The sequence below is a fragment of the Labeo rohita genome, chromosome 16 (assembly GCF_022985175.1).
Source record: "Labeo rohita strain BAU-BD-2019 chromosome 16, IGBB_LRoh.1.0, whole genome shotgun sequence".
Taxonomy (NCBI): domain Eukaryota; kingdom Metazoa; phylum Chordata; class Actinopteri; order Cypriniformes; family Cyprinidae; genus Labeo; species Labeo rohita.
In genome coordinates this window covers 25,972,785-25,999,353 of record NC_066884.1, presented here as the reverse complement: position 1 = coordinate 25,999,353, position 26,569 = coordinate 25,972,785, and the positions used below count along the sequence as shown (strand labels likewise).

The 26,569-nt window shown below is 34.7% G+C and overlaps 2 protein-coding genes across 2 annotated transcripts; both read right to left on the bottom strand.

Annotated features, from left to right (window-relative positions):
* Positions 1–1,989: 1,989 nt before the first annotated feature.
* On the bottom strand, positions 1,990–4,279 carry tmem196b (transmembrane protein 196b). Its single transcript, XM_051131606.1, has 3 exons — positions 4,115–4,279; positions 2,490–2,546; positions 1,990–2,265 (listed from the first exon to the last, which is right to left on the bottom strand). Exons 1-3 carry the CDS (start codon positions 4,277–4,279, stop codon positions 1,990–1,992), a joined length of 498 nt encoding a protein of 165 aa, XP_050987563.1.
* An 8,093-nt stretch (positions 4,280–12,372) lies between these two features.
* Positions 12,373–22,486, bottom strand: macc1 (MET transcriptional regulator MACC1). The gene is made up of 5 exons (XM_051132367.1): positions 22,343–22,486; positions 18,920–19,086; positions 16,020–18,070; positions 15,280–15,468; positions 12,373–13,336 (listed from the first exon to the last, which is right to left on the bottom strand). Exons 2-5 carry the CDS (start codon positions 19,035–19,037, stop codon positions 13,133–13,135), a joined length of 2,562 nt encoding a protein of 853 aa, XP_050988324.1. The 5' UTR covers positions 19,038–19,086; positions 22,343–22,486; the 3' UTR covers positions 12,373–13,132.
* Positions 22,487–26,569: the final 4,083 nt, after the last annotated feature.

Below are 26,569 nucleotides of genomic sequence, written 5' to 3'. Positions count from 1 at the left end.
GATGTCAAGAAATGCTCGATTGCATTTTGTCAACTAACCTGCAGAATACTGGACGATGTATTAAATACTCGTCCAAGCCTGCACGATATATTAAACCCATTTAAAAATCATAATAACGCACAAGATATTGTGAATTCAGAGACTCTGTGATTCAATTAAATAAATATATGCGATGCAGGTTTAATATATGAGCTTTATTTAATGCAAGTAGGTCACGTAGTCTACGTGCCTCTCAGAGCGTCCGCGTTCACAGTAGTTAAATGCTTCTCCAAAGAAACAGTTATCATTTATGTGTGAAGCGTTTCAAACTCCGTCTCTGCATATCGTTGTGAATTTGTGTTCATTATAACGTTTATCTGGGAACGCAACGTACGCTATGTAAGGTAAATTATTTATAAACCTACACAAACACAAGAGAATACATGTTTCTCAATATGCAGTTTGTCGCGTTTTCAAAATAAAAGTTTAAACCCTCACTCTGAGTTCACACGTTTTCATGTCCACATATTCAAGAAATTACAGTAGCAAATAAAGATATTAGAGATTAAGTGGACATTTGAATTGTTGTTTAGTCAGTATTAGTGTAAAAACAATCGTCGGGCCGTTGGCGCCCTTTGCAGTCATTTGTTATAATGGGTGATGTACATTAGTTCTATTGTTTATAGAGAGTTTGCACCGACGTCACGTTCTGGTCAGTTACCCGGATGCCCGGCCATTGCGGCGATACTCATTTGTAAACAGAAGCATTACTTACGCGGTTTGTGTACCACTGAGGACGTTATTCTACTAATTTATGCTGTCTAAACTACGGAAAATGTGTGGAAGCTGCTAAATCATATAGAGAAGGACTTTTTATAGGAAAGGTCGTTTTATTTTGACAAACTGAAGTTAATACAGGGCTCAACGCTAAGAAGCGACAGTGTTTCCTTGGTTACTGCTGTACACAAATCTCCGCTGCTTTATAATGCGTTATACAGATGCTAGATGAAAAGAAAAAGCCATGTAAACTTTTCTGAAAACAGACAGTACCCCTCAGAGACACATTCATATAAACTCCTACGTTACCCCCTATTCATTATTATGGGTTTCTTACAATATTTCGTGCATCGTGAACAGTGAGATTGATCTGCCTGATACAATATTTACTCCTTTTTATGTCCGTTTTCAGCTGTTAACGGCTTTTTACAGACTAAATATGATAATAACATAATATTTACACACAAATGACATTTTGGAACATGAATGCTGTGCAGTGAATGTACGACTTGCACGGGCCACAGAGCAGTCCATATTGTCCAGCCCTGTAATAAGTTGTAAACATCCATACGATCTGCCTCCGTTGTCGCGGACTGATGATAAGACAGTTCTTCCTTCTATTTCTTATCCTGACATAGTGAATTACTTTCGTTTCTTCGTTTTTTCGCCAAGCCTATACGCAAGTTCCGTTCGGTTCAATGGCATTGTTTACACTCAATGCCGCCGCAATGGCCGACTTCCGGATTGATGACGTAACATGAAAACACTCTATAATAAATTACGTATTTTAACAGTTTTGTTTAATAAAACCATATGTTTGCTGCCTTTGATACTTTATTTGAACTAATTTGTTGCCTCATTGTTAATATTTTAAGTAGCTAATTTTAAAGGCTATTGTTCGCTTGTATATTACCACAAAACAATTAATAATGTGTTATCCGATTACTCGATTAATTGTCGGAATAATCGACCGTTTACTCTATTATCAAAACAATCATTAGTAACAGCCCTAACTATATATAAATGTTACTTTTATGGCACAAAACAAATCCTTTAGAATGATCATATTCCAGGATTTATTTTTATATATAACAGTGACATGAAACAGAATACCTGATATCTCACAAGAGACGTATTATCATGACTTAACTTACACTAAGCAATTTTACAAACCAAATTTACACTTTTACATTTTTAATGAAAATAAAATGGATCTCACAGTCCTTAGATAGTTCATCCACACGTTGCCTTCACCTTCTCGCCCATCTCCACAGAATGATGCAACGACAGATCTCTTTCCAGAAACAGTCTTTTCTGTTCACAGCTGGCGAGTCTGCAGGTGAGCCAGGTGGAGAGGGTGCAGCCCAAGATGCCCAGGCTGGCCAGGCAGAGGAAGGCCAGGTGTAGAGAGTACAGGCTGTTTGGTCGTTTCACCACTGCACGCACAAACTGGATGTTTAGAATTCCCCCAATAAGTCCACAGATGCAACAGGCTGAAAACAGGATCATCTGTGATGTGAGGCAGGACAAAACTGGTATGAGATAACAGTAATTACACAGCATTGACTATATGATGCAGTTTCTTATTACATGATAGTATCACTAGAGTGATAAAGCAGGGATTACAGGCAATGTTTACATGTCAGTGGAAGTGGCTTGCAATGGCTGTTATCTCTGTGAATGTGTATAGATTAGATAAAAAGTATTTATATTGTCACGCCTTATACTCTTACAGTCAGTCCAGTTCTTTTCTTCGCACACAGTATCCCGCATACTCCACAGATGAGAAACTGAAAAACAGATGTGTTATTGAATCTAAACCAAATTCTAATATGATTTCAAATTACACATTCTGGATATGATAGTTCAGTTGATCATTGCATATTGTGACAGTAAAGAAAACCCCTGATTAATCCTTGCTTAAGAATAAGAATAATTATTGTCAATTGTATTTTAAATTAAAAAGATTTCATATTACACATTCTGGGTATCATATTTTAGTAATAATATAATATAATATAATGTAATATAACTATATAGGAATAGGAGAAAAAAATACACTACTAGTCAAAAGTTTTTGAACAGTAAGAGTTTTAATGTATTTTAAAGAAGTCTCATCTGCTCACCAAGCCTGCATTTATGTGATCCAAAATATAGAAAGCAGTAATATTGTGAAATATTTTTTACTATTTAAAATAACTGCTTTCTATTTGTATATATATTAAAATGTAATTTATTCCTGTGATTAAAGCTAAATTATTAGTATTTTAAAATTTCTCCAGTCTTCAGTGTCACATGATCCTTCAAAAATCATTCTATGCTGATTTGCTGTTCAAGAAACATTTGTTATTATTATTATAATCATTATTAATATTTAAAACAGTTGAGTACATTTTTTCAGGGTTCTTTGATGAATAGAAAGATCCAAATATCAGCATTTATCTGAAATAAAAAGATTTTGTAACATTATACACTATACCATTCAAAAGCTTGGAGTCAGTATTTTTGTTTTTTGTTTTTTTGAAAAGAAATTATATAAATTAATACTTTAATTTAGCAAGGATGATTTAAATTGAACAAAAGTGATGATAAAGACATTTATAATGTTACAAAAGACTTCAATTTCAGATAAATGCTGTTCTTCTGAACTTTCTATTTATCAAAGAAACCTGACAAATTTCTGCTCAGCTGTTTTCAACACAATAATAATGATTACAAATGTTTTTGAGTACCAAATCATAATATTAGAATGATTTCTGAAGGATCATGGGACTGGAAAATGCAAAAAAAAAAAAAAAAAAAAAATCAGCTTTGAAATCACAGGAATGAATTACATTTTAAAATATATTAAAATAGAAAACTTTATTTTAAATAGTCAAAATTTTACTGTGTTTACTGTACTTTGGATCAAATAAATGCAAGCTTGGTGACCAAAAGAGACTTCTTTAAAAAACATTAAAAATCTTACTGTTCAAAAAATTGTGACTGGCAGTGTAGTAATAGATTTAACAAAGTATTAGCCAGAAATAATGTAATATAATATTATGGGTGATTATAATTGAATAACTGATTAACAATAATTAAACAAATAAATTCAATGAAACATTTGACATAAAAATATTTTAATATAATATCCATCCTTCCATTCCCCAAACCGCTAGTCCTATACAGGGTTGTGGATAATATAATATAATATAATAAAAGGTGACATGCATTACTTTCAGGTTTAAAATTACTTAAGAAAAAGTAGTAGAAATTAGTAAAGTTTTCTATTTTTTTATATTTCATTTTTGCTGATAAATATATTAATATTGTATACAAATGTCATGCTGAAGATACATTAGGATCTCTTACTTACACACACGCCGCTCCATATCGGTGTGGAGAAGGACGTCTGGCTTTTCTGTAGCCAGCGGGCTTGTGTGATCCCCAGCACACCCAGAGAGATGCAGGACACCCCGAGTCCAATATGAAAGACAGAGAGGACCAGCAAACTCCAAACAAGCGCTCGCTTGGTGCACATGCTCCTCCAGGCATCATTCCTTGCACTGTGAGAATGAGTCAAAGGGAGGAAATCCCTCTCTCACCTCGCCAGCCAGCTATTACAGATCTTCTATTACACATTCCAGCTTATAAGTGTTTAGTTTAAACTCTGATTTCAGTTTTGCAAGTATTAAAACATAAATAACCTACCTGTGTAGCTCCTTTCTTTCATTACATATAAAAATGTGTTTCTGATTTCAGTACTCTTATAAGCAGTTGGACAGTTTGTGATATGGCCATACAGGTCACATGACTAGATGACCTTTAACACACCAACCATAAACAAATGCAGCCTTCTATAATAGTCTGTTTCCCTGAATGCTTATTATTAAAGCACCTAAAGTTCTTAAAGAGATAGATCACTCAAAAATGAAAATTCTTTAATTAGCCTCATGCTATTCCAAACCTATATGACTTTCTTCTGTGGAACACAAAATAAGATATTTTGATGAATGTTTCAACTGTTTTGCAGTCAGTGGGGTCCAAAACATTTTTAAGAGGTGAACTGTGGAAGGACAGTTCCACTAAAAATGAAAGTCATTTACTCATCCTAATGACATTTCTGTCACATTTTGGGTCTGAAGAGATATGTAAATACAGATAATCCACAGAAGAATATCAGTGAAGCAGTGTTCATGCATACACATTGAACTCCGGACATAATATGAAGGAAGTGAAGAGCAGAGGAAAATGAGAACAAAGGAAAAGTTACTAGATAACAAAGGCAGGTAAAACCGGAACTGAACACAATAAAACGACACTAGTTTCAAACCTGTCTGCATTTCTTTCTTCCGTGAAACACAAAAGAAGATTTTTTGAAGAATGTTGGTAACCAAACAGTTTCTTGTCCCATTGACTTACATAGTATGTTTGTCAATGGGACATGAAGCTTTTGATGACCAACATTTTTCAAAATATCTTCTTTTGTTCCACAGAACAAAGTAAGTCATGCAGCTTTGGAACGACACGAGTGTAAACACTGACAGTAAATGATGACAGAATTTTCATTTTTTGGGTGGACTGTCCCTTTAAGTCTAAATATTAGAATAAATTAGTACCCTTCATTCACTTTACATTTTTAGTCCCTTAATTGCAAAATAACCGCTGTAAGTGACATCTGACAAATTAAATAGAAATGTAGTTTAACAAATGTATTATGATGGCCGTGACTCTGAAATAGCTCAGTGGGAGAGCTGGAGGTAGGGAAAGGAATCTATTTTTATCTTTCATCATTACATAAACTCCAGATACATGGCCCACTATCCACACTGATGTGCTCAGATTCCCCTCAGTGAGTGTGACACTGCTCGGCCACCCTCTGCATGTGATCCGGTGAAAGGGTCTTGCGACAAAGGCAGTCACATCCCATTAAGCTCAGTTTGATGTGCCTCAGTGCTTGTGAAAACACTGTCGAGTATGACCGCTCAGTGCTGACTTACCTTCAGGCACTTCTCACACGCTCTCTGAGATCTGCAGCACAGGATGAGATCTCTCCGCCTGAAACCTTCATTAAAAAAGTGTAAAATTGTCCCACTGTATTTTTAAGACCAAACAAGGAAACTTAAAAAGTTAGCTAGTTAAGTTATTAAAGTAGTTCTACACTGTAAAAAGTGATAACATGCAACTGTTTCCAATTTCCTCCTGATTTGACCCATAAGTATTCAGGTTGTTTCAGTAATGTTAAATAATTGAATTTTGACATTACTGTTTTTCAGTGTAAATTAAAGTAAAAGCTGTCCATACGCTTTCATTCAGTATTTTTAATATTGATTGTCTATTTTTTTCCTTATGCTTTCTTAAATGGCTTCTCGGGCTGCATTTTTAGCTTTTTACTGCTGGGAAATCATTAAATTGTTGCAGTACAAAAAGGTAAATTGCCGTTTCAAATTTACTTTACTGTGACCTGCTAGCTGTGTTTTAGAAAAGAAACTGCATTACACTGGAGGTCACTGTGTTGAAGCAGTGCAATGTGAAGCCTGCTGTTTTCCCTGTTTGTGCCTCTGAAGTGTGAAGCCAGTATGTTTTCCGGTCATTACCCTTGCTTTTCTCATTAGCGTGTGGTGTCACAGACACTGAGGTGCCCTGCAAGTTTTACACTGGATGGAGATGCAGCACATCTTGCCCACACAATACTCAGCATGAAGAGTAAATTCTTATTCTCAACCAATTTTTTACACTTTGTTTCACTGTTATATTAGGATTGAGGATAAGGATATAGACAAAAAGTACTTTGTACTCATATTTGCTACCCCATTAAATATAGAGCTTTGCAAAACTAGAAGATGTTTACATATAGTCCACAAGAGAAAATAATAGCTGAATTTATAAAAATGACCCCATTCAAAAGTTTACATACACTTGATTCTTTGATTTTTTGATTCATTTTTTTTTATTTCAGTTTTTTATTTCAGATTATTTCAGTTAATCTGCCTGCTGTTTTTCAGAAAAATCCTTCAGGTCCCACAAATTCTTGGTTTTTCAGCATTTTTGTGCATTTAAACCCTTTCCAACAATGACTGTGTGATTTTGAGATCCATCTTTTGACACTGAGGACAACTGAGGGACTCATATGCAACTATTACAGAAGGTTCAAACACTCACTGATGCTCCAGAAGGAAACACGATGCATTAAGAGCTGGGGGGTGCAAACTTTTTGAATTTGAAGATCAGGTTAAATTAAACAAATTTTGTCTTCTGGGAAACCTGTAAGTATCTTCTGTACCTTCTGAAGCGCCTTACTAAATGAAAAAAAAAAAAAGATCTTTAGGCAAAATAAGAAAAATTTACATTCTGTTCTTTCTGTTCAAAAGTTTTCACCCCAGCTCTTAATGCATCGTTTTTCCTTCTGGAGCATCAATGAGTGTTACAGGTGGAGCTGGGGAGGTGGAGGATTTCAGAGGAATGATGCAAAAGGCAAAGTAAATGCTAACCAGCCATTTAAATGTAAAGCAGCAAGCTCATTGGCTGCGTATGCAACATGAGCCAATCAGCTTGTGCTAAGTAGTTGCTGTGAATATCAGAAGTTTGCGTTCAAGAGTTTCATGACAGAACTTGACCTAATCCTAAAGGCTTTCACACACTGAACTCATCTGTGCTTGCAAAATCATATTCATCTTAGCAATTCATATAAATAATGAACATCTAACTCCATAAAAGACTTTTATTCCACCCTATTTCATTGCAGGTAATGACCTTAATTCTGAAAGCTGAATTGGCTTTGCTCGATTGCTCAATGGATGCCAAAGGTTAGCAGCTTGCAGAATGGAACAAACTAGTCCTTGAGAATTTCTCAGCTGCTTTGTGAGGTAAAAGTACCATTTCTTCACATACCAGACGCTATGATTAAACACCAGTGTGAAAACAATGGCTAAAGCTTCTCACCAAATAATAAAATAACAGTTAATGATGCTTGGCAAGGCACTTTCAAGGAACTTTCTAATATGCTATTGGCTATATTTCATTTAGTTCGCTCTGAAAAATGCTCTGTTATCCCCAGCTTTAACAATCCTTAAAGCAAAAAAGGGTAGATTCATAACGTCACTGAGGTTTTGGATGCAGTGTTTGTGTCCTAATATAGTGTATTATTAGCAGTCATTTAGAAATAGGTGCAGCACATGAGAAAAAGCAACACCCATTGATTGTGTATCTTGGAACGCATTCAGATTTAAACATTAAGTCGTGTCTGGGCGAGCTTCTTTATCAAATTAAGAATTTAAAAACCTTTCTAAACATAAAAAAATTACATAATAACAGATCTATACAGTTGCCATAGTGCAAAAAACATTCCAAGCAAACAGTCAAGGCTGACAGGAATGATATATGTCTATTGTATATCTAGACAAAATGATCCAAAAGCAGATTGAATCATTTACTGGACTAAAGAGAAATCATAAAACTAGGTGTAATAAATCAAAAGCTGTGATAAACAAGAATGTCATGCAAATTAAGCATGTTTTTTTATTATTGAGTATTTATAATGTATGTGCATTACCAGTCAAAAGTTTTTGAACAGTACGATTTTTAATGTTTTTAAAGTTTTTAAACAGTACAATTCTGAAATATTTTTACTATTTAAAATAACTTTTTTATTTGAACATATTTTAAAATGTAATTTATTCCTGTGATTTCAAACCTGAATTTTTAGCATCATTACTGCAGTAGCATGATTCTTCAGAAATCATTCCCATATTCTGATTTGTTGCTCAAAAAACATTTATTATTATTATGTTGAAAACAGCGGAGTAGAATTTTTCAGGTTTCTTTGATGAATAGAAAGTTCAGAAGAACAGCATTTATCTGAAATAGAAATCTTTCGTAACATTACAATTGTCTTTATCATCACTTTTGATCAATTTAAAGCATCCATACTAAAAAAAAGTATTAATTTCTATTTTAAAAAGTGTATAGTGTATAATATTACAAAAACGTTTTATTTCAAATAAATGCTGATCTTTGAATCTTTTCTATTCATTAAAGAATCCTGAAAAAAATTTTACTCAACTGTTTTAAATACTGATAATAATAATAATAATAATAATAATAATAATAAAAATGTATCTTGAAAAGCAATATTAGAATGATTTCTAAAGGATCATGTGACACTGAAGTCTGGAATAATGATGCTGAAAATGTAACTGAATAAATAATATTTTAAAATATATTCAAATAGAAAAAAAAGTTATTTTAAATATTAAAAATATTTCAGAATTTTACTGTTCTTGCTGTACTTTGGATCAAATAAATGCAGGCTTAGTGAGCGGAAAAGACTATTAAAAAAAAAAAAAAAAAAAAAAAAAAAAAAAAAAACCTTAAAAATCATACTGTTCAAAAACTTTTGACTGGTAGTGTAAATAGAACTACAATAACACTGAGAAATTGATGGTGAAACATTAAATAGACAGTCCATCCAAAAATAATTAATTGTGTCACCATTTACTCGCTCTCATATCATTCCAAACCAGTATGCATTTTTTTCTTTTATGGATATTTTGAAGTATGTTGGTAGCCAAATAGTTTCGGTTCCCCTTGACTTCCGTAATATTTTTAGTCATACTACGGACAATGGGTCCCAAGACTGTTTGGTTACCAACATTCTTCAAAATATCTTCTTTTGTGTTCCACAGAAGAAACAAAGTCAGGTTTGGAACACAGTGACAGAATTTCTATTTTTTATATTTTTATTATATTTATTACTTTAGATAACCAGTCAGAGACATCTAGTCCCTCCTCATCACATGCTGAGGTTGGGACTGGATTGGTGTTACCTAAAATAACACACTAACAGTCCTTGTGGCCTGTGAGACAGGAAACCACTCAATCAAGTTTAGATATTTGGACATGAATTGCATTAATATCATAGTGATATAAATGCAATTTCTAATCATTATTTCATATGTAATCATCAAAAATAATCAAAAAATATGTAGAGAAGTAGCTAATCTGAAAATGAAAATTCGGTCATCACGCAAAACTTCACTCTAGACTAAATGATGACAAAGTTAATTTTTGGGTGAACTATCTCTTTAAGGCAAAAAAATCATCTATGGCCCCGTCCCAAATGGCACCCTAAACTTCTTCCTCTGAGTCCGCACTTTCGTGACATAATGCCGCTTTGACTTTCAGGGAGAAGTCCGCTGTGGAGCTCGCACCCGTGCCGGCTCAGCAGAAGTGCGTATCGAGGGCACATAACAGCCACAAAGGGGGCACTTGTGAGCACCCTTCTGAACGCTAAAATGACGAGTGGGACACCCTATGGTCTCATGGATTTAACGGACATGCGCATGTGGCGCCCATTGTAAGACCGTAAGACAGCAAGTACACATGAAGTGTTCCATTCGGGACATGGCCTACTTCTCAAACATTGACTCTATGGTGGCACATTCCTGTAGCATACTTAACCTTTTCCTGGGCTTTTGAGTACTTATAAGTACTACATAACCACAACTTGGTAAAAGGCCAAATACAGCTTAGCTTAACTTATAGAGGGTGGCACTTGACAGTGAAACTCTTGCAGGATAAGGCCTAGGTAAACATGCAAGTTAAACAAGCAATAGATACCACAGGAAAGGGTGAAGGACATATTGATGTGCTAGCAAAGGTAAGGTTTGTTATTTGAAGAGACCATGCTTGTGTGTGACTGAGAACGCTTGAGATCTCTAAGCAGCGGACCGTACTTTCTTTGAAGTACTTCAGATAGTCTAGCAAGGCTGAAGGCTAATAAGCTTTATGAATATTCTATATTGTAAATGAGGCTGTGACATTGAGGTCACTATAGGATCCACTGGTGTTCACATAATGGCATCATTTTTAAATCATTGAAACAAAGTGACAGATTTGAGGCTGAGTTGCACATCACTGCATTACTCAGAATGCAATGCAGATATCGAGCCCTATGATTTCTGCGATGTGGAAAGCATGGATGGAATCCAGTCATGAAAATAGGGTTTACTTTATAATGCGGAATGTCATGGAAATTGTCAAATTTTGGATGAATAAATCAAAAGTAGGTCAGCCCTACGGACACCGTGGCAATAGAATAACCATTGGCTAGTACATTGATATTACAATGATATTACACAGCACCTGAAAGTGACCGACTCTAAGTTTGTGTAGATGCAGAGTTGACGGCTGCTTAATATCATTGCGCCTACTGCACCCATGGTACGGCAGCAAAGTTGCTTGATTATTTCTAAATGAGAATATAGTTCCTAGACATATTGAGCTAGAAAATCACAACTTTTCATTTTTCGTCCGTCTCTGAACACAATGTAACTACAGAAGAGTCCAATTTTAAATAGGAAAAATATCGAAGCTCTTTGGTCATTTTTAAGCAATATGTTAACGGTCTAGTCAGATTCAATGATCTATGCTAAGCTTTGCTAAAAGTGCTACCGCCAGACCCGGAGATCAGATGAATGGAATCGAAAATGGTAAAACTGGTTAAAAATGGTTTAACTCAAAGGGAGTTGGAAAGTGAGCTTATTTTTTTTAAAAGTGGAGTGTTTCTTTAAGATGTTATTTGTCATTAGGTGTTTCTGTAAAAAAGGGGGGGAAATTAAAATAATACTGGTAAGATAACAAAACTAATGTTACTACGAATTCTACTACTAATAACAATATAAAACACACTAAGGACTAATGAGCTGCTGGGTTCATGAATATTAATTACGTCGTCTGCATTTGCTCTAAGTGATTTGCTGAAATCAAAACAGGGGCTATAATAGGTGAGCACCAGCCAATGAGATTACCGCTTCCACATTAGTTCCGCCTACTACCAGATAAACCGGCTGTTCTTAAAAGCTGAAGAATTCCAAAGGAATTACGTTATTTTGACATGAAAATACAACAAAAAATATAATGAAAAAAAAAATTATAATAGTATTATAATAAATTATAGTACTGCTGCATTTTATTGTCAGTAACGTAACAGCGTTGTAACGGGTGAAACAGTAATTCGTTTGATTACTCGTTACTGAAAAAAATAACGCCGTTAGTAACACCGTTATTCCCATCACTGCCTAAATCAAAAGACAAAAAGTGTCTGTGAATATTAAGCCACAAAAATGTGATTTAAATATGAATCCTGCATGTTCTGCGTGTCTCTGTGTGAATGAATGGCGCAGACGCACGGTTTTGTTTACTACACAAATACTGAAGCGCACTTGAAGTGTTTTTAACCTCTGCTGCCTATATATATTAATTAGTAGAAATAGAAATTAGTAAAAAAAAAAAAATACTGAATTTGACAGAAAAAAAAAAACATTTTATAGGGCTTAAAATGTGTATTTTTGTTAAACTTGTAACAACTGATTTTAATTAATTAGAGATGTTTTTTTGATTAATATTTTTAAATTTAACCATTAAAAAAAGAGTCTAGAATTTAAATTTAAATTTAGAATTTAATAAATAAATAAATAAATAAAACACCTCAATCCATACAAATCTAAATGGAAAAAAATTAAATAAAACAGAATTTGGAAAAAACTAAAACGGAATTTGGGAAAAAACGGATTTAATGGGCATTTAATGGGAAGTAATTTCAAGATTAAAATACTTTTTTAAAATACAGTTTTATTAACTTTGCCCTTTATTATAGAGCTCCTTCATGAAATAAATGGTTACAATAAGTATTATGACAAATCTCAGTGTATTGGCATTAAAAAAATACAGCAATATAGATGCAATATAGATTTTTAAAGACTCTTCTAACACAAGAAAGGTTTGCAAGGACCCTTACTCTTAAACACTGTAGTTAGTACATTTAAAATGACAGTTAGAAATACGCAAAATATAAAAATAGATTAATACAATTTTCGAGTATAATACAACATACTTGAATATAACAAAGATATGATGTTAGATGTTAAAACTAGTATAACGGTACATCCTTGGATAGTGAAATTATCGATATACACTGACACGGACGAGTAACGAGTCACATTCCAGAAGGGCCTAAAAGCATGTAACACTTACACCAGATATTCCACATACAGCTTCAAATATTAAAACCTACTGATACAGATACTTACAGTTCAGCAAAACTGCTTAACTGAAACAAAGAAAGGAGGTAACCTTGAGGCAGTTCATCTAGAATGAAAATGTTTCAGATTCCATCTCTTAGTAACAACTTTTAAAAATCAGATGCGTTTTCACAAATTCATTATCACAGTGAATTCAACGTGAATACAACACATATAATATACAGACAGGTATACAGTAACAAATATTCAGTACTTTTCAAATAACAGATCCATTAAAAAATATGGCACAGCTATCAGTATGAACTCAGCAGGATCACCTCAATATGAAGTGCAGGCGCTCCGAGAGTCATCTCCTAATCTCTGAGGAAGGCGGATGCCCTTAGGATCTCCATGCAGTTGACAGTAATGAGAGCTCCAGTAATCTGTCTCCACTGCTTGGTCACTGGGCTCTTCATCTTATCCAAGGCCAGGTGAAGGTCCTGGATCATATCCCTGTAGCCGTCCCCATACCGCTTACTCCAGGCATACAGGAAGTCATATGCAGGCTTCCACATTGACTGTTGAAAGAAGTAAAATGAAAAATGAAATTGAAAAAAACATTTAAAATGCTGACATGTCAAATTACATAACTAGGATTGCACAAAAGAATATCATTAGCAAAAATTAAACTGGTTTGAATGGCTTTACTGCAGAGCAATTACTGTACACAATGTCATTTGATGGTCGATGTACGGAAGCCCGTTTCTGCCACAATATATAAAAAATAAAATAAAATAAAAAGAGGTAATTGGGACTTATCTGACAACTGTGGCTTTTTTCTTCGCAATTACGATTTTACATCTTACAATTCTGATTTTTTTTTCTCAGAATTGTGTGATATAAACTCACAACTGCGAGAAATAAAGTTGCAATTCTGAGTAATAAATTCAGAATTGTGAGATATAAACTCAGAATTCTTCCTCAGAACTGCGAGTTTATATCTCGCAATTTCGACTTTATAACTCACAACCGCAAGCTATTAAGTCAGAATTGTGATATAAAATGTGCAATTCTGAGAAAAAAAAAAAAAAAAAAAAAAAAAACTCTCAGAATTGGACAATTGTGAGTTTATATCTCACAATTCTGAGAAAAAGTTGTGAGATACAAACTCGTATTTGTGAGGAAAAACAAATCAGAATTGCAAGTTTATAACTTGCGACTCCGACTTTATTTCTTGCAATTGCTAGTTTACATATTGAGTAATGTACAATTTACATTACTCACAATTCTAAGGAAAAAAGTAAGAATTGCAAGATACAAACTCATATTTGTAGGGAAAAACAGAAATGCAAGTTTATATCTTTCGATTCTGACTTTATATTTTGCTATTCTGACTTTATAACTCACAATTCTGAAAAAAAAAGTAAAAATTGCGAGATACAAACTTGCATTTATGAGGATAAACAAGTCAGAATTGCAAGAAAAGTCAGAATTGCGAGAAAAAAAGAATTGTGAGATCCAAACTCGCATTTGTGAGGAAAAACAAGTCAGAATTGTGATATTATATTTTGCAGTTCTGACTTTATAACTCACAATTCGGAGATAAAAGTCAGAACTGCAAGATACAAACTTGTATTTGTGAGGAAAAATAAGAGAGTTTATATCTTGTGACTCTGACTTTATGACTCACTATTCTGACTTTATAACTCACAATTCTAAAAAAAAAAAAAAAAAAAAAAAAAAAAAAAAATTGCAGAATTGTGAAAAAAAGTCAGAATTGCGAGATACAATTCAGAATTACAAAAAAAAAAAAGAATTGTGAAAATGATATCTTGCAATTCTGACTTTATATCTTGTTACTCTTGTTTATAACTCACAATTCTGAGATAAAAGTCAGAATTGTGAGATACAAACTTGTATTTGTGAGGAAAACCAAAAAAAAACAGGACAGAATTGCGAGTTTATATCTTGCAATTGTGAGTTTATAACTCACGGGTTTTTAATCATGCAAATTTGAGAATAAATGTCAGAATTGCTAAATAAAAAGTCAATTGCGAGATAAGTCATAATTACCTTCTTTTTTTTATTCAGTAGCATAAACTGGCTTTAATATGGATGTGGTGAAAAAGCTGCCAGTAATCAAATTATTGATTTTGAAGCCATTGAAAATGATAGTTTTGAGAATACGGTTAAGATCGTGAATATGAGACAGATGCTGACTGTACTGGGGAAATGCTGTGACTTGATAACAGTGATGTTAAAATCATCTGCTCAAATTGAACACTTCTTAGTTTCAAAAGGTAACTAAATACACTTTAGTTTATTCTTTTGTAATTGTTGTTAAAATATCAGGAGAAATGTATGCTGTTGCAGCAGTTAGAGATCCATCCGTGTTGCATATACAGGTCTGGGTCGCTAAAGACCCGAATATATGTAATAATGATTGGCGAAACATCCATCCATTTAATGGATGATTGACTGAATAAGAAATGTTACAAACACGTTTTAGATTTTAGCTCACCTGGGTACTAACTTCTCCATTTTTCCCTTTGTGTGGTGCCTCATAAGCAGCAATCTGGGTATTGGAGAGCTTCCCGAGTTTCTCGGCAAGTTCCCGCCATCGCACTCCCAGCTCAACTGCTGTGGATAGAATCACTATATCCTGGATGAGATGGGCTACTACACCTTGAACATCCATCTTTAACAGCCCCTGTGAGGGATATAAATCATTAATAAAACTTGTTTTCTTAAGAATTTTGTTGTACACATAAATGTATGTCAGAATTAGGGCTGCAACGCTAAATCGCAATTCATGGATGGATTCCACGTTTTTCACGATTCCCTCTGGAATTGATTCTCAGATTGGTTTTTTACCAGCAGATGGCACTCTGATCTAGTTTTTAACCGCACACTTAAATGTTCACGAAGAAGAACACTGAAGATCACGTGTGCGTTCGGCTAAGTCATGTACTTGCACCTCAGCTCAGAATGCTTTTTGACACACCTCACTGTAAACACCCTTGTAATTCGCTTCAAACTTTTCGAACTTTATGCATGATTATTTTAGGTTCAAGAGTGTGTAAGAAATTGGAAGCTAGCAGAGTACGGCTGTTTCTAAAGCTAATGCCATCTGATGTTAAAAGCTAAGCTCAGAATCGATTAAAAAAAAGAGAATTGCGATGCATTCTAAAAATCTCAGAGAATTGATGCAGAATGCATCGATTTGTTTTCCCAGCCCTAGTCAGAATAAAAGATGCATACCATAATAAGCTCATGCTGGAACTTTTTCTTGATTTTCTCTGCATGACAGTCTTCCTTGAGCTTTTCTAAAACACAAGCCACCTTCTCTGCCTCTGTTTCAGCATGTCTCCTGGAGATGGCATCTATTGAGACCTCAGAGTAACCGAGAGCCTCCGCGAAGGTTCTCCAGCACTTAACGTGCTCTGTGACCAGGGTCTGAATAGCCGAGTACATGTAGGTGAGTTTTTTAAAAGGAATTGTCATATTGTCCAAGAGGACTGATGTGGTGAGATTAATTCCAGTGAAGTCAATAACTTGATCCCTGGTTATGACCTTCAAGTTCTTACAGTGCACCAAGCCAACTCTTCCTCGAAGAAAGCCGATGTACCATTCCTTAACCTTCATCTGACCTACAGATCTGACCGTTTCCTTAGAAAGCAAAGCAATTGTATCTCCTTTGAAGTATTCCAGAAGATATTCCACTCTTGGTTGTCTGAGAATCGATTTCATTGCTACCCCATACCAATGCAAATCCACAGGTCTGTCCTGAAACTTCTGGGAAAGGATTTCAGGGATCGATTCCTCAGGAATGGGTGTGGAACGAGTCACTTCCTTTTGTCGATCTACTCGCCTGTGATTATGTTTTTCTGACCTCAGAGGAGCAGCTTCGGGGGAGGTAACACAGAAATCTCCTAAAGTGAGATTATTTGGATCCTTCACCTCAATGTTGAGTTTGAAGGGACTCATTTCACCTCCACTCACCTTGACCAGATCTAACGGTAGATGGAGCACTTTTCCAGCTTCAAGCTGCTTCTGCTTAACCTCCTTATTCAAATCCGCTGGTTTCACTTCGAAGTTTGAATCCAACACTCTAGAAGCAATGTGAAGATCTTTAAGACCATGTGGGTTGAACTGATACTTTCCCCAAAGCTCCAAGACAACAGGGGGCAGGTTCCTGTCACCCCTATGGATATCAGAGAACGGAAGCCTCGGTGGAATATTATCATGGCTTGAAAAGACCAGCACCACTTTGAGCAAAGGGTGTATGTGTTTGGGCCCATAGATGGCAACCGTAATATTGCGATCCAAGTAATCCCATACTGACATAGCGGGTGGCTCCAAAACAGTGGCCTCGGCAGCAGTTATGACATACATTCGTGGTTTTAAATCAAAGAGCTTCATCTGTAACATGTCGTTGTATATGTAACAGTCTTTTATTTTCTGATAAGGTCCCTCTTTCCTCTGAGAGACTAGACCCACAAATGAGGTCAAGACGTGGCTTGTGGGGTCACTTTTTACTTTGGCAGCCATTCTCATCTCTAGCGAAATGCCCCCTGAAATATTATGGTTACTGAGGTTGACCTCTAAAAGAGGGCTCAGAGTTGTGGTGTAGTTGTTGTTTATTCCAGCGGGAGGATCAAGAAGAACTTTGAGGCCAATTTCTTGCACTTCACCTGGGGGGACGTGTCCCTGGGGAATATGGGCGGTGATATTGGAGTCTGGCAACTGCACAGAGCCTCCGTTGTGGTCAATTTTGCAGAGCATTTGAATGTCTGTGGCCTGAGTCTGGGCCCATCCAGGACTTTGTTTCATTAGGCTCAGGTCCAAACAGGACCTGGTTAGCTGCCTATGACTCAACCAAGCCAATTTGTAAGCTTCTCTGTCATTCTTCAACCACTCAAAATCAGGATTCAGGAAGGATTCTTTAGAGTTGAGTCTCATCGTTCTTTTGTCTTCCTTCTTCTCGAGGCTGTCAAGTATATCCGAGGCACTCCTCCACCTCCCAGATCGGTTTAAATTGTTTTGTCTGGGTGCTAAAAGATGGGCGAAGTTTGTTTCATCTGAGGATGTGCTGAGTGAGTCCTCATTAATACTGTCAAACAGAGATAAGGGATCCTCTTTCAGCATGGACACTCCAGAGTCGTAGGTGGTGGCGTGGACGATTTCATTTAAGAATGGATTTGACCTGCCCAGCTGATTCCAGAAGGGGTTGGTAGTTTGTTTCGGATTTTCAATTTCTTTCGGTAAGACAGGCCACTCTGAGGTTTTTCCAATCTCATAACCAAAGCCCCCTAAGAGAAGAGAAGATATCAAATGTCAGGACAGCCAAGAAACAAAATTCTAATACATATACACTACCAGTCCAAAGTTTTTAATGTTTTTTTAAAGAGGTCTCTTTTGCTCATCAAGCCTGCATTTGTTTGATCCAAAGCACAGCAAAAACAGTAACATTTTGAAATATTTTTACCATTTAAAATAACTGTTTTCTATTTTAATATATTTTAAAATATAATTTATTTCTGTGATCAAAGCTAAATTTCCAGCATCATTACTCCAGTCGTCAGTGTCACATGATCCTTCAGAAATCATTCTAATATGCTGATTTGCCATTCAGAAACATTTATTATTTTTATTCTTATTATCAATATTTAAAACCGCTGAGTAATTTTTTTCAGGATTTTATGATGAATAGAAAGACTCAAAGATCAGCATTTATCTCAAATACAAAGCTTTTGTAACATTATACACAATACCATTCAAAAGATTGGAGTCAGTAAAATTTCCATTTCAGATAACTTTCTATACATCAAAGAGACCTGAAAATGATGTTAAAATCACAGGAAAAAATTACATTGTAAAAATCTATTCAAATAGAAAACAGTTATTTTAAGTAGTAAAAATATTTCAGAATTTTACTGTTTTTGCTGTACTTTGGATCAAATAAATGCAGGCTTGGTGAGCAGAAGAGACTTCTTTTAAAAAAAAAAAAAAAAAAAAACATTACAAATCTTACTGTTCAAAAACGTTTGACTGTTACGTGTATTTTTAAGGACAAGTAGATCAGTTTAAAAAGTATGTTTTTGAAAATACAGCGGATGAATAAAATAGTTGGAAGAGAGAGCTAGTTTTTGCATACTTACCATGAAGGTTATTGTTGTTGATGGTCACATTCTCATCAATATCTATCAGCGTCCCCTCCGATCTACTCCGAAGTAGAGTCCCTGCACGACTGTTTGACTTTATCTTTGCAGCTGCCATTTTGAATATCCAAGATCAAATGACAACAGTCTTGTCTCTAATGTTAAAACTATTGAAAAAGAATAAACAAGTTAATATAAAAAAAGTCTAGTTTTGCATTTTTAAAAATGAAAGTTTTTAATCACAGCAGCTTGAGTTCAGTATGGACCCCTTTTATCAAATTTTTAAGCATTTTTGCTGAATAATGTTCTTGAGTCTGTGGTGTTTTCATGATCCCGCACCAGTCGGCAGTATCGGCACCTAACGTAAACAATGCCAATGAAAGTGAACAAAATTCGCATATTTTGCTGATTACTGCTGCTGAATGGTCAGTTATTGTCATGTTTTGGGCTGTTTTAATCAGTCGGACCAGGAAAACATTTTGAGTAGCCTACTATAGACTACTAGATATAACAAAAGTTATAACTAATCAAGGAAGAGTGCAAAAAATTGTCTGAGGATCAAAAGCCACTTGTGGTTGGCGAAACTGAAGCAGGATTTCCAGGGCAAGAATCTTGACAACATTCATGTTTGTGCTTATCATTTCCAGTTAGGTAGGTGAAATATTAGGCTAATATCTTAATTATTACTGCTCGTACACATTTTTGCCACCTATTAACTTTAGTTTGTCAAAATATTGTGCCCTTTCCTGCTTACTATGGGGTTCCATTTGTGCCAAAAAAGAGGCGACTGCTTTGTGCTTTGTACTACACATTTGTCTTTGTCTACAGTTATTGCCTAATTATTCAGGTAAATCAGTATATGTTGACGTGCATGTTGTCTGTTGACATCGTCTTAATCTGTCGTCCTGTCGTCTTTTTCTCTGTTTTTTTTTACTGTTGTCCTAACTGTCATTTTGTTCTGTCGACCTGTTCTGTCATCCTAACTGACGTCTTGTTCTGTCGTCCTAACTGTCGTCTTGTTCTGTCGTCCTGTTCTGTCATCCTAACTGTCGTCTTGTTCTGTCATCCTAACTGTCGTCTTGTTCTGTCATCCTAACTGTCGTCTTGTTCTGTCGTCTTGTTCTGTCGTCCTTACTGTCTTATTCTGTCATTCTTACTGTCGTCTTGTTCTGTCATCCTAACTGTCGTCTTGTTCTGTCGTCCTGTTCTGTCATCCTAACTGTCGTCTTGTTCTGTCGTCCTGTTCTGTCATCCTAACTGTCGTCTTGTTCTGTCGTCCTGTTCTGTCATCCTAACTGTCGTCTTGTTCTGTCATCCTAACTGTCGTCTTGTTCTGTCATCCTTACTGTCGTCTTGTTCTGTCATCCTAACTGTCGTCTTGTTCTGTCATCCTTACTGTCGTCTTGTTCTGTCATCCTAACTGTCGTCTTGTTCTGTCGTCTTATTCTGTCATTCTTACTGTCGTCCTGTTCTGTCATCCTAACTGTCGTCCTGTTCACCGCGGTCGAGTGAGCCGCCATCTGGATTTGCTGCACGTCTATTAGTGGCCGGCCATCTGGCCAAAAAGCTGAGGAACATCTATATTTCAGCGGTTAAAATTTAAATGTGCTAGAAAACAGGGAAAAAGCATTTACAAAATGTATATATATATTGTTCATTATAGAAGATACAATATTTCGAATACTTTCGAGATATACTTTCGAATACATTATACTGTAAAGTTTTCTGAAAAAATAAAGTTTGTTAAAATACATTCTAACACTGAATGTTTGCTCCTTTTTTTCTACATGCATTATTAAAATCTCTTATTAAAAGTTTCTTATTACTGTCTTAGAAAACTTTACAGAATAATGTATTCAAAAGTAATATAATTGTATCTTCTATAATGAACTATATATATATATATATATATATACCTTTTGTAAATACTTTTTCCCTGTTTTCTAGCACATTTAAATTTTAACCGCTGAAATATAGATGTTCGTCAGCTTTTTGGCCGCATCTTGTCTCCTTACCGTAATTCCACTAATAGACGTGCAGCAAATCCAGATGGCGGCTCACTTGACCGCCGTGAACAGGACGACAGTAAGAATGACAGAATAAGACGACAGTAAGAATGACAGAATAAGACAGTAAGGACGACAGAACAAGACGACAGAACAAGACGACAGTTAGGACGACAGAACAGGACGACAGTTAGGACGACAGAACAAGACGACAGTAAGGATGACAGAACAGGTCGACAGAACAAAATGACAGTTAGGACAACAGTAAAAAAACAGAAAAAAAGACGACAGGACGACAGATTAAGACGACGTCAACAGACAACATGCACGTCAACATATACTGATTTACCTGAATAATTAGGCAATAACTGTAGACAAAGACAAATGTGTACAAAGCACAAAGCAGTCGCCTCTTTTTTGGCACAAATGGAACCCCATAGCTTACAGAGTCCTTCTCTATATGATTTAGCAGCTTCCACATGGTTTTTCCATGGTTTAGACAGAACAACATATTCAGTAGTACATTAATCAATCAATCCATACTGTTGTTTACATCCGAGTATCACCAATATGGCCATGCCTCCTGGTAACTAACTAAATTGTGTTATATATGCTATATATGTAACTTAAATTTACAGTACATAATTCAACAATGGTTTTAGAAATCATCGAACACTCCTTTTCTTTAACATACCTTTATGTTTTTCACATCACATCTTGAATTTCTTATCAATAATCTGAGTAATGCATTGTTTGTTTAAACAGTAAATAGTCGTTTACAAATAAATAACTCAAAGTTTATGCTTAAACAATGAGTCAATAAATGTCTCAATGAGTCAGTGAAACTCCCCAGGTTGTTTTGAATCATTTCTTCTGTCGTAAGTCTCTGAATGCCGTCCAGTATCCTCTCTGTCCTGCTTCCGTCAATGACTCATTATAATACTTATTATTCAGTGGTGATGCATGAAAACAGGTCTGTCTTGTCTGAATATCAGTCTCTTTTACAAAGCTTTGTCTCGGTGGTGAAGGGCTGAGAACTCCATTAAAATCAACACGCGCTAACACGCCCTGCATCAGCCACGTCACAATACACCTGTTTGTTTTTCAACGCATGCAAACGTCATTCCATATTACAAACATAAACGTTCTATTCCACTGAGAGTTTCTCTATTTTTTTTTTTTTAAATCATGTTAAAATTTAAAGATTAGCCCATTAACACGTCACATAATAAAAACACGTCACGCTGTACTTCAACATGCACACAATCTGTTTAATTCAAAACACGTGAAAGACTTGATGTAGTCAAATACTTTTTTTTATTATATATATATATATATATACTCATGCTTAGGTTTAACAAATAAACTATATAGCCTAAATACATTTTTGAAAACTATTTAAGCTTAAAACACTTACCTGGAACATGGTAGTTTACCCACTCAGTCCTTATGCGAACTTTTTAAACGTCGGGGAGTGTCACCGACTGTACACCTTACGCTTCTGTGTGCCTCTGTCTGCTTGAATAGTGGAGAAGTGCAAACTGGGATACGTAGTACTAAATAGTCAAACAATTGTATTGAACTTCATTCACAGGTTCCCATTAGACTCCACCACCCACAAGCCTCCTGTTTTTGTGCGCAGAGCGTTGCAACACCTGAAACTGAATGGAAAAAGTGGTTTCGGTATGCAAATTCATTAAAGACATTTTTTTCTATGTTTACAAAAGAAGAAGAAAAAGAAATAATCTAAAGCACTTAAAATGTCTATCACGAAATAACTTTTTATTATTAATAACAGCTGAAACTCAACAAAGCCAAGTCAGAAAGAGAAAACGTTTTCTAGAAAGGCTGTAAAATTGATGAAATGATCATACGAAGAGTTCCAATGCAAAAGCCTCTAAAAGCCATCTTGATACAAAATGAGATAACCATATTGAGTGAATGCTTTCCAAACATAGTGTATGTTTATCAAGTATCACATCAAGCCTCAACCCATCCAGAAATACTAGTACATAGAAACCTATTCATAGCAGCCAGAAAGAAATGCTAATTTTAAAGAAAAACGTCAGACGTGCTTAGAGGGTTTTGCATCTGAACTCGTCATATGTACTCAGATGTTGTTCATTTGGATCTATTAGTTTATACCCCTGCTTTATGACGTCAGTGAAATTACCTGTTCACACGAATCATATTTATAGACCGTTTTATCACAAGTAGGCTACGCCTTTAATTCATTTTTCAGTTAATTTCTTGGTTAAGTTTTCCCCTTGGGTCACTGAGGTCACTCATTGATAAAACAGAGGAGTCTTGTTGTTTGTTTTGGAAAAGAAATGCATGCTCGAAGCTATGTATACATTTTTATTTATTTATTATATAGTTTACATTATAAATTTTATATGTCATTGAAAGTGCATTTTCACCATCTGAGTGTGTGTGCTCAAACGTCACATGTTTATAGCCATAATATTATCTAATAACCTCACACAGAGGGCACGCCTTAATGTGAAATTCACATTTTTATGTAGTAGAATTACGTTTAAGATAAGATTGACTTGAGACGTAAACGTCAAGGGGTCCAGTAACATCGTGTTAGATTATATTTTATGGCTCATTAACACGATTAAACGTCGGTGACCACCATCTAGTGGTTAACTTTAGCTAGTTCAGCTATGAATTCATGGTAACACATGGTAACTATTTCGTAAACATTTGATTTAACAGCGTACAATACTTTTATTGAAAGCATTTGTTACCTAGGTTAACGTTAATTTACAAATATTATTGTAATTGTTGTTCAGTGCTAATTCCTGTTTGTGCATAGGACATTAACTATTATTTTATACATCAATAATGCTGTATAATTGTTCGTTGTTATTTCAAAATGTAACTAATTTTAACAAATTTAATCTTTATTAAAACAAACATTTGTATTTTATTTTATTTTTGTATTTGAAAACAGAAAAATGGGCTCTTGCATTATTTGTGATAAGTTGCAAAGTAGGCTAAACAGACAGATTATTTTTATTATTTTCATTTGCATATCCTGTTAAACACTGCCAGGAGGAATATATGCTGAATACATGCAAACACACACACACACACACACACACACACACACACACACACTCATTCACATACTAACAAATCAACTTGAACAGAGTGCACATTTATTAAATACTTAAAATAAGTTAGAGGGCAACAAGTTTAAAAGAAACTCACATGCCTCCGGGCAACCAAAGATCTTGAAATTTTAAGATCTGCATTGATAATGCTGCCCTAACACTCAAGGTGATCAGATGAATGGAATGTCCTAAGAAAGAATGTCTTCATTTCTTGAACACTGGCACCTAAACAGATGATCAAAGACAGATAGGGTTATGCCTTAAAATGGTCATGGGTCTCAGTGTAATGCTTTCTTAAAAAATTCAAAGTTTAATTAGTTCCGCAGTAACTGATAGATTTACTGCCTAAAACAAAATGTATGTTTATACCCAATGAAAAAAAAAAAAATATGAGCAATGTCTAGATATAAATGCAAATTATGAAGGACAAAGGTAAAACCCTGTATTCAAATACCATTCATAGGCTTGATGTGTAACCCTGTGCAGAAGTCAAGCCAAGTTCTTTTTTTTTTTTTTTTTTTTATCAAAACATAAATTTACAGTATCTTGTTGTGAAACAATCTGTGTTCAATGAGAAACCTGACTGTACAGGTGTCATGCGTATTTAAAAGGGAAGAATTTCGCACAGAGCATTCTTTCTTATGCGGGTTCATCTTAAGAAGACTGTCAAACCAGTATGTTGATTGACCTGTCAGGCTGCCACCAGAGGAGACAAAAATGCAGATTATTTCTTAGATCAGGTACTAAAGTTCACGAGTGCAACTGAGTTCATTTATAAAACTGCACTTATATAAATAGACAGACTGGTTTGCATATGGCGCCAAAATATGGACTGTCACGCTATGACTGGGTACATGCCCGCATGTTTGTTGTTAATGTGTTAGAGGTCGACGCAGCTCCAAAAACAACTCCTTTTGTAGATATTGTCTTAGGTTTGCTCTCAGAAACGTTGTCAATGCAAAGAGCAATACTAAGAAAAAGTTAAGCCATATTGAAAGTTTGTTTTAAAATCTTGGGAGGATTAAAACTGTTTAGTTTGTCTATAGCTATGCTATATATTTTTAATACAAAGTTGTTCAACATAAATCTATTACCTTTGCTTGACATTTTGCCTCAAATTTCTCATACACCCACCCGACTCAATCCAGTCCTTGCACCATTCTGAATATAATTTCTAGCTAGTTTTTTGAGTATAGCAGATGACCAAACCCATAAAATCACCCTAAAATACTAATAAATAAATAAAAACACTACCATGGATTTTATAAATGCACCATGGTATAAATAAAAAAGCCACTACTGGTACTGAGTTTTAGAATAGGAAATTCTCAACTGAATGTTCATAATCTGGTTTAGAATATTGTTAATATAATGTTGATGACAAACACACATACACAATTTGTTGTGTCAGTTAAAAATAATTTGTTACCCCGCTGCCTTAAAATTTTAAGTTCAGTCAACTAAAATAAGTTTAGTCAACTTGAAATGTTAAGTTGTACTAAGTAACAATTTAGATATTGGTGTTTGCTAAACTTAACAGATGGGTAAGTAACCCAGCTGCCTTCAAATTTTAAGTTGATTCAACTCAAATATCTAAGTTGTCACTTAGTATAATTTAACATTTCAAGTTGAATAAACTTTTTTTTGAGTTGAGTGAACTTAAAATTACAGCCAGGTTACAAATAATTTTAAGTTGACTCAACAAATTGTTTTTTACAGTGTACCTTACCATTAATTACCCATTAAAATAATATTTATTATGTTTTTTTTTTTTCATTTTATATGTTTTTAAAAGCCATTGTTAAATTAACTTTAAAAAAACTGCTTATAATTTTGTAACACAAATATTTGTTAGTGTTGCTTAGTATTTACAAATTGAAACAATTTAAAATATTTTAATCTCTCTTTGGTTTGCTTGATCACTGTTTTTTGTTTGTTTGTTTGTTTGTTTTGGTCAGTATCCTCTGGAAAACCACTTTAGATATAAGATTTGTAAAGCTATATATATATATATATATATATATATATTAAATGAAACATTTTAATTGAATTAAATACATTTAATAGTCTAAACCATGGTGTTATTATAGTAAAAAGTATGTAGCTGTGTTTTTTGGTGTATTGATTACCATTTGTATAACCACAGTTTTAAACCATGCTTAACGCAGCAAAACCATGGTTAATTTGTGGTTGATAAAAAAAACAATAGAACATCACAGAAAAATCTAAGGGTTTCCACTACAAATACCATTACAAACATCTATAGTGTGTTTTGGGACATATTCCATTAGGATTTATTAATTTTAACAAGCCACCAACAGAATGTAACCCCAACAGAGTTCATTACAGTTTCCAATAAAACCAATACAAGTCCCATTATAATCATACAACTTTTTCAACAGGCTAACTAAAGCAACTATGGTCATTTGGATTTATTTGTAGTAAAACCATGATTGATTTTCATAAGGGAGAGGCCTTATTAACATTGTTTCATTAAACTTTAAGTTTAAGTTTTGTAAATA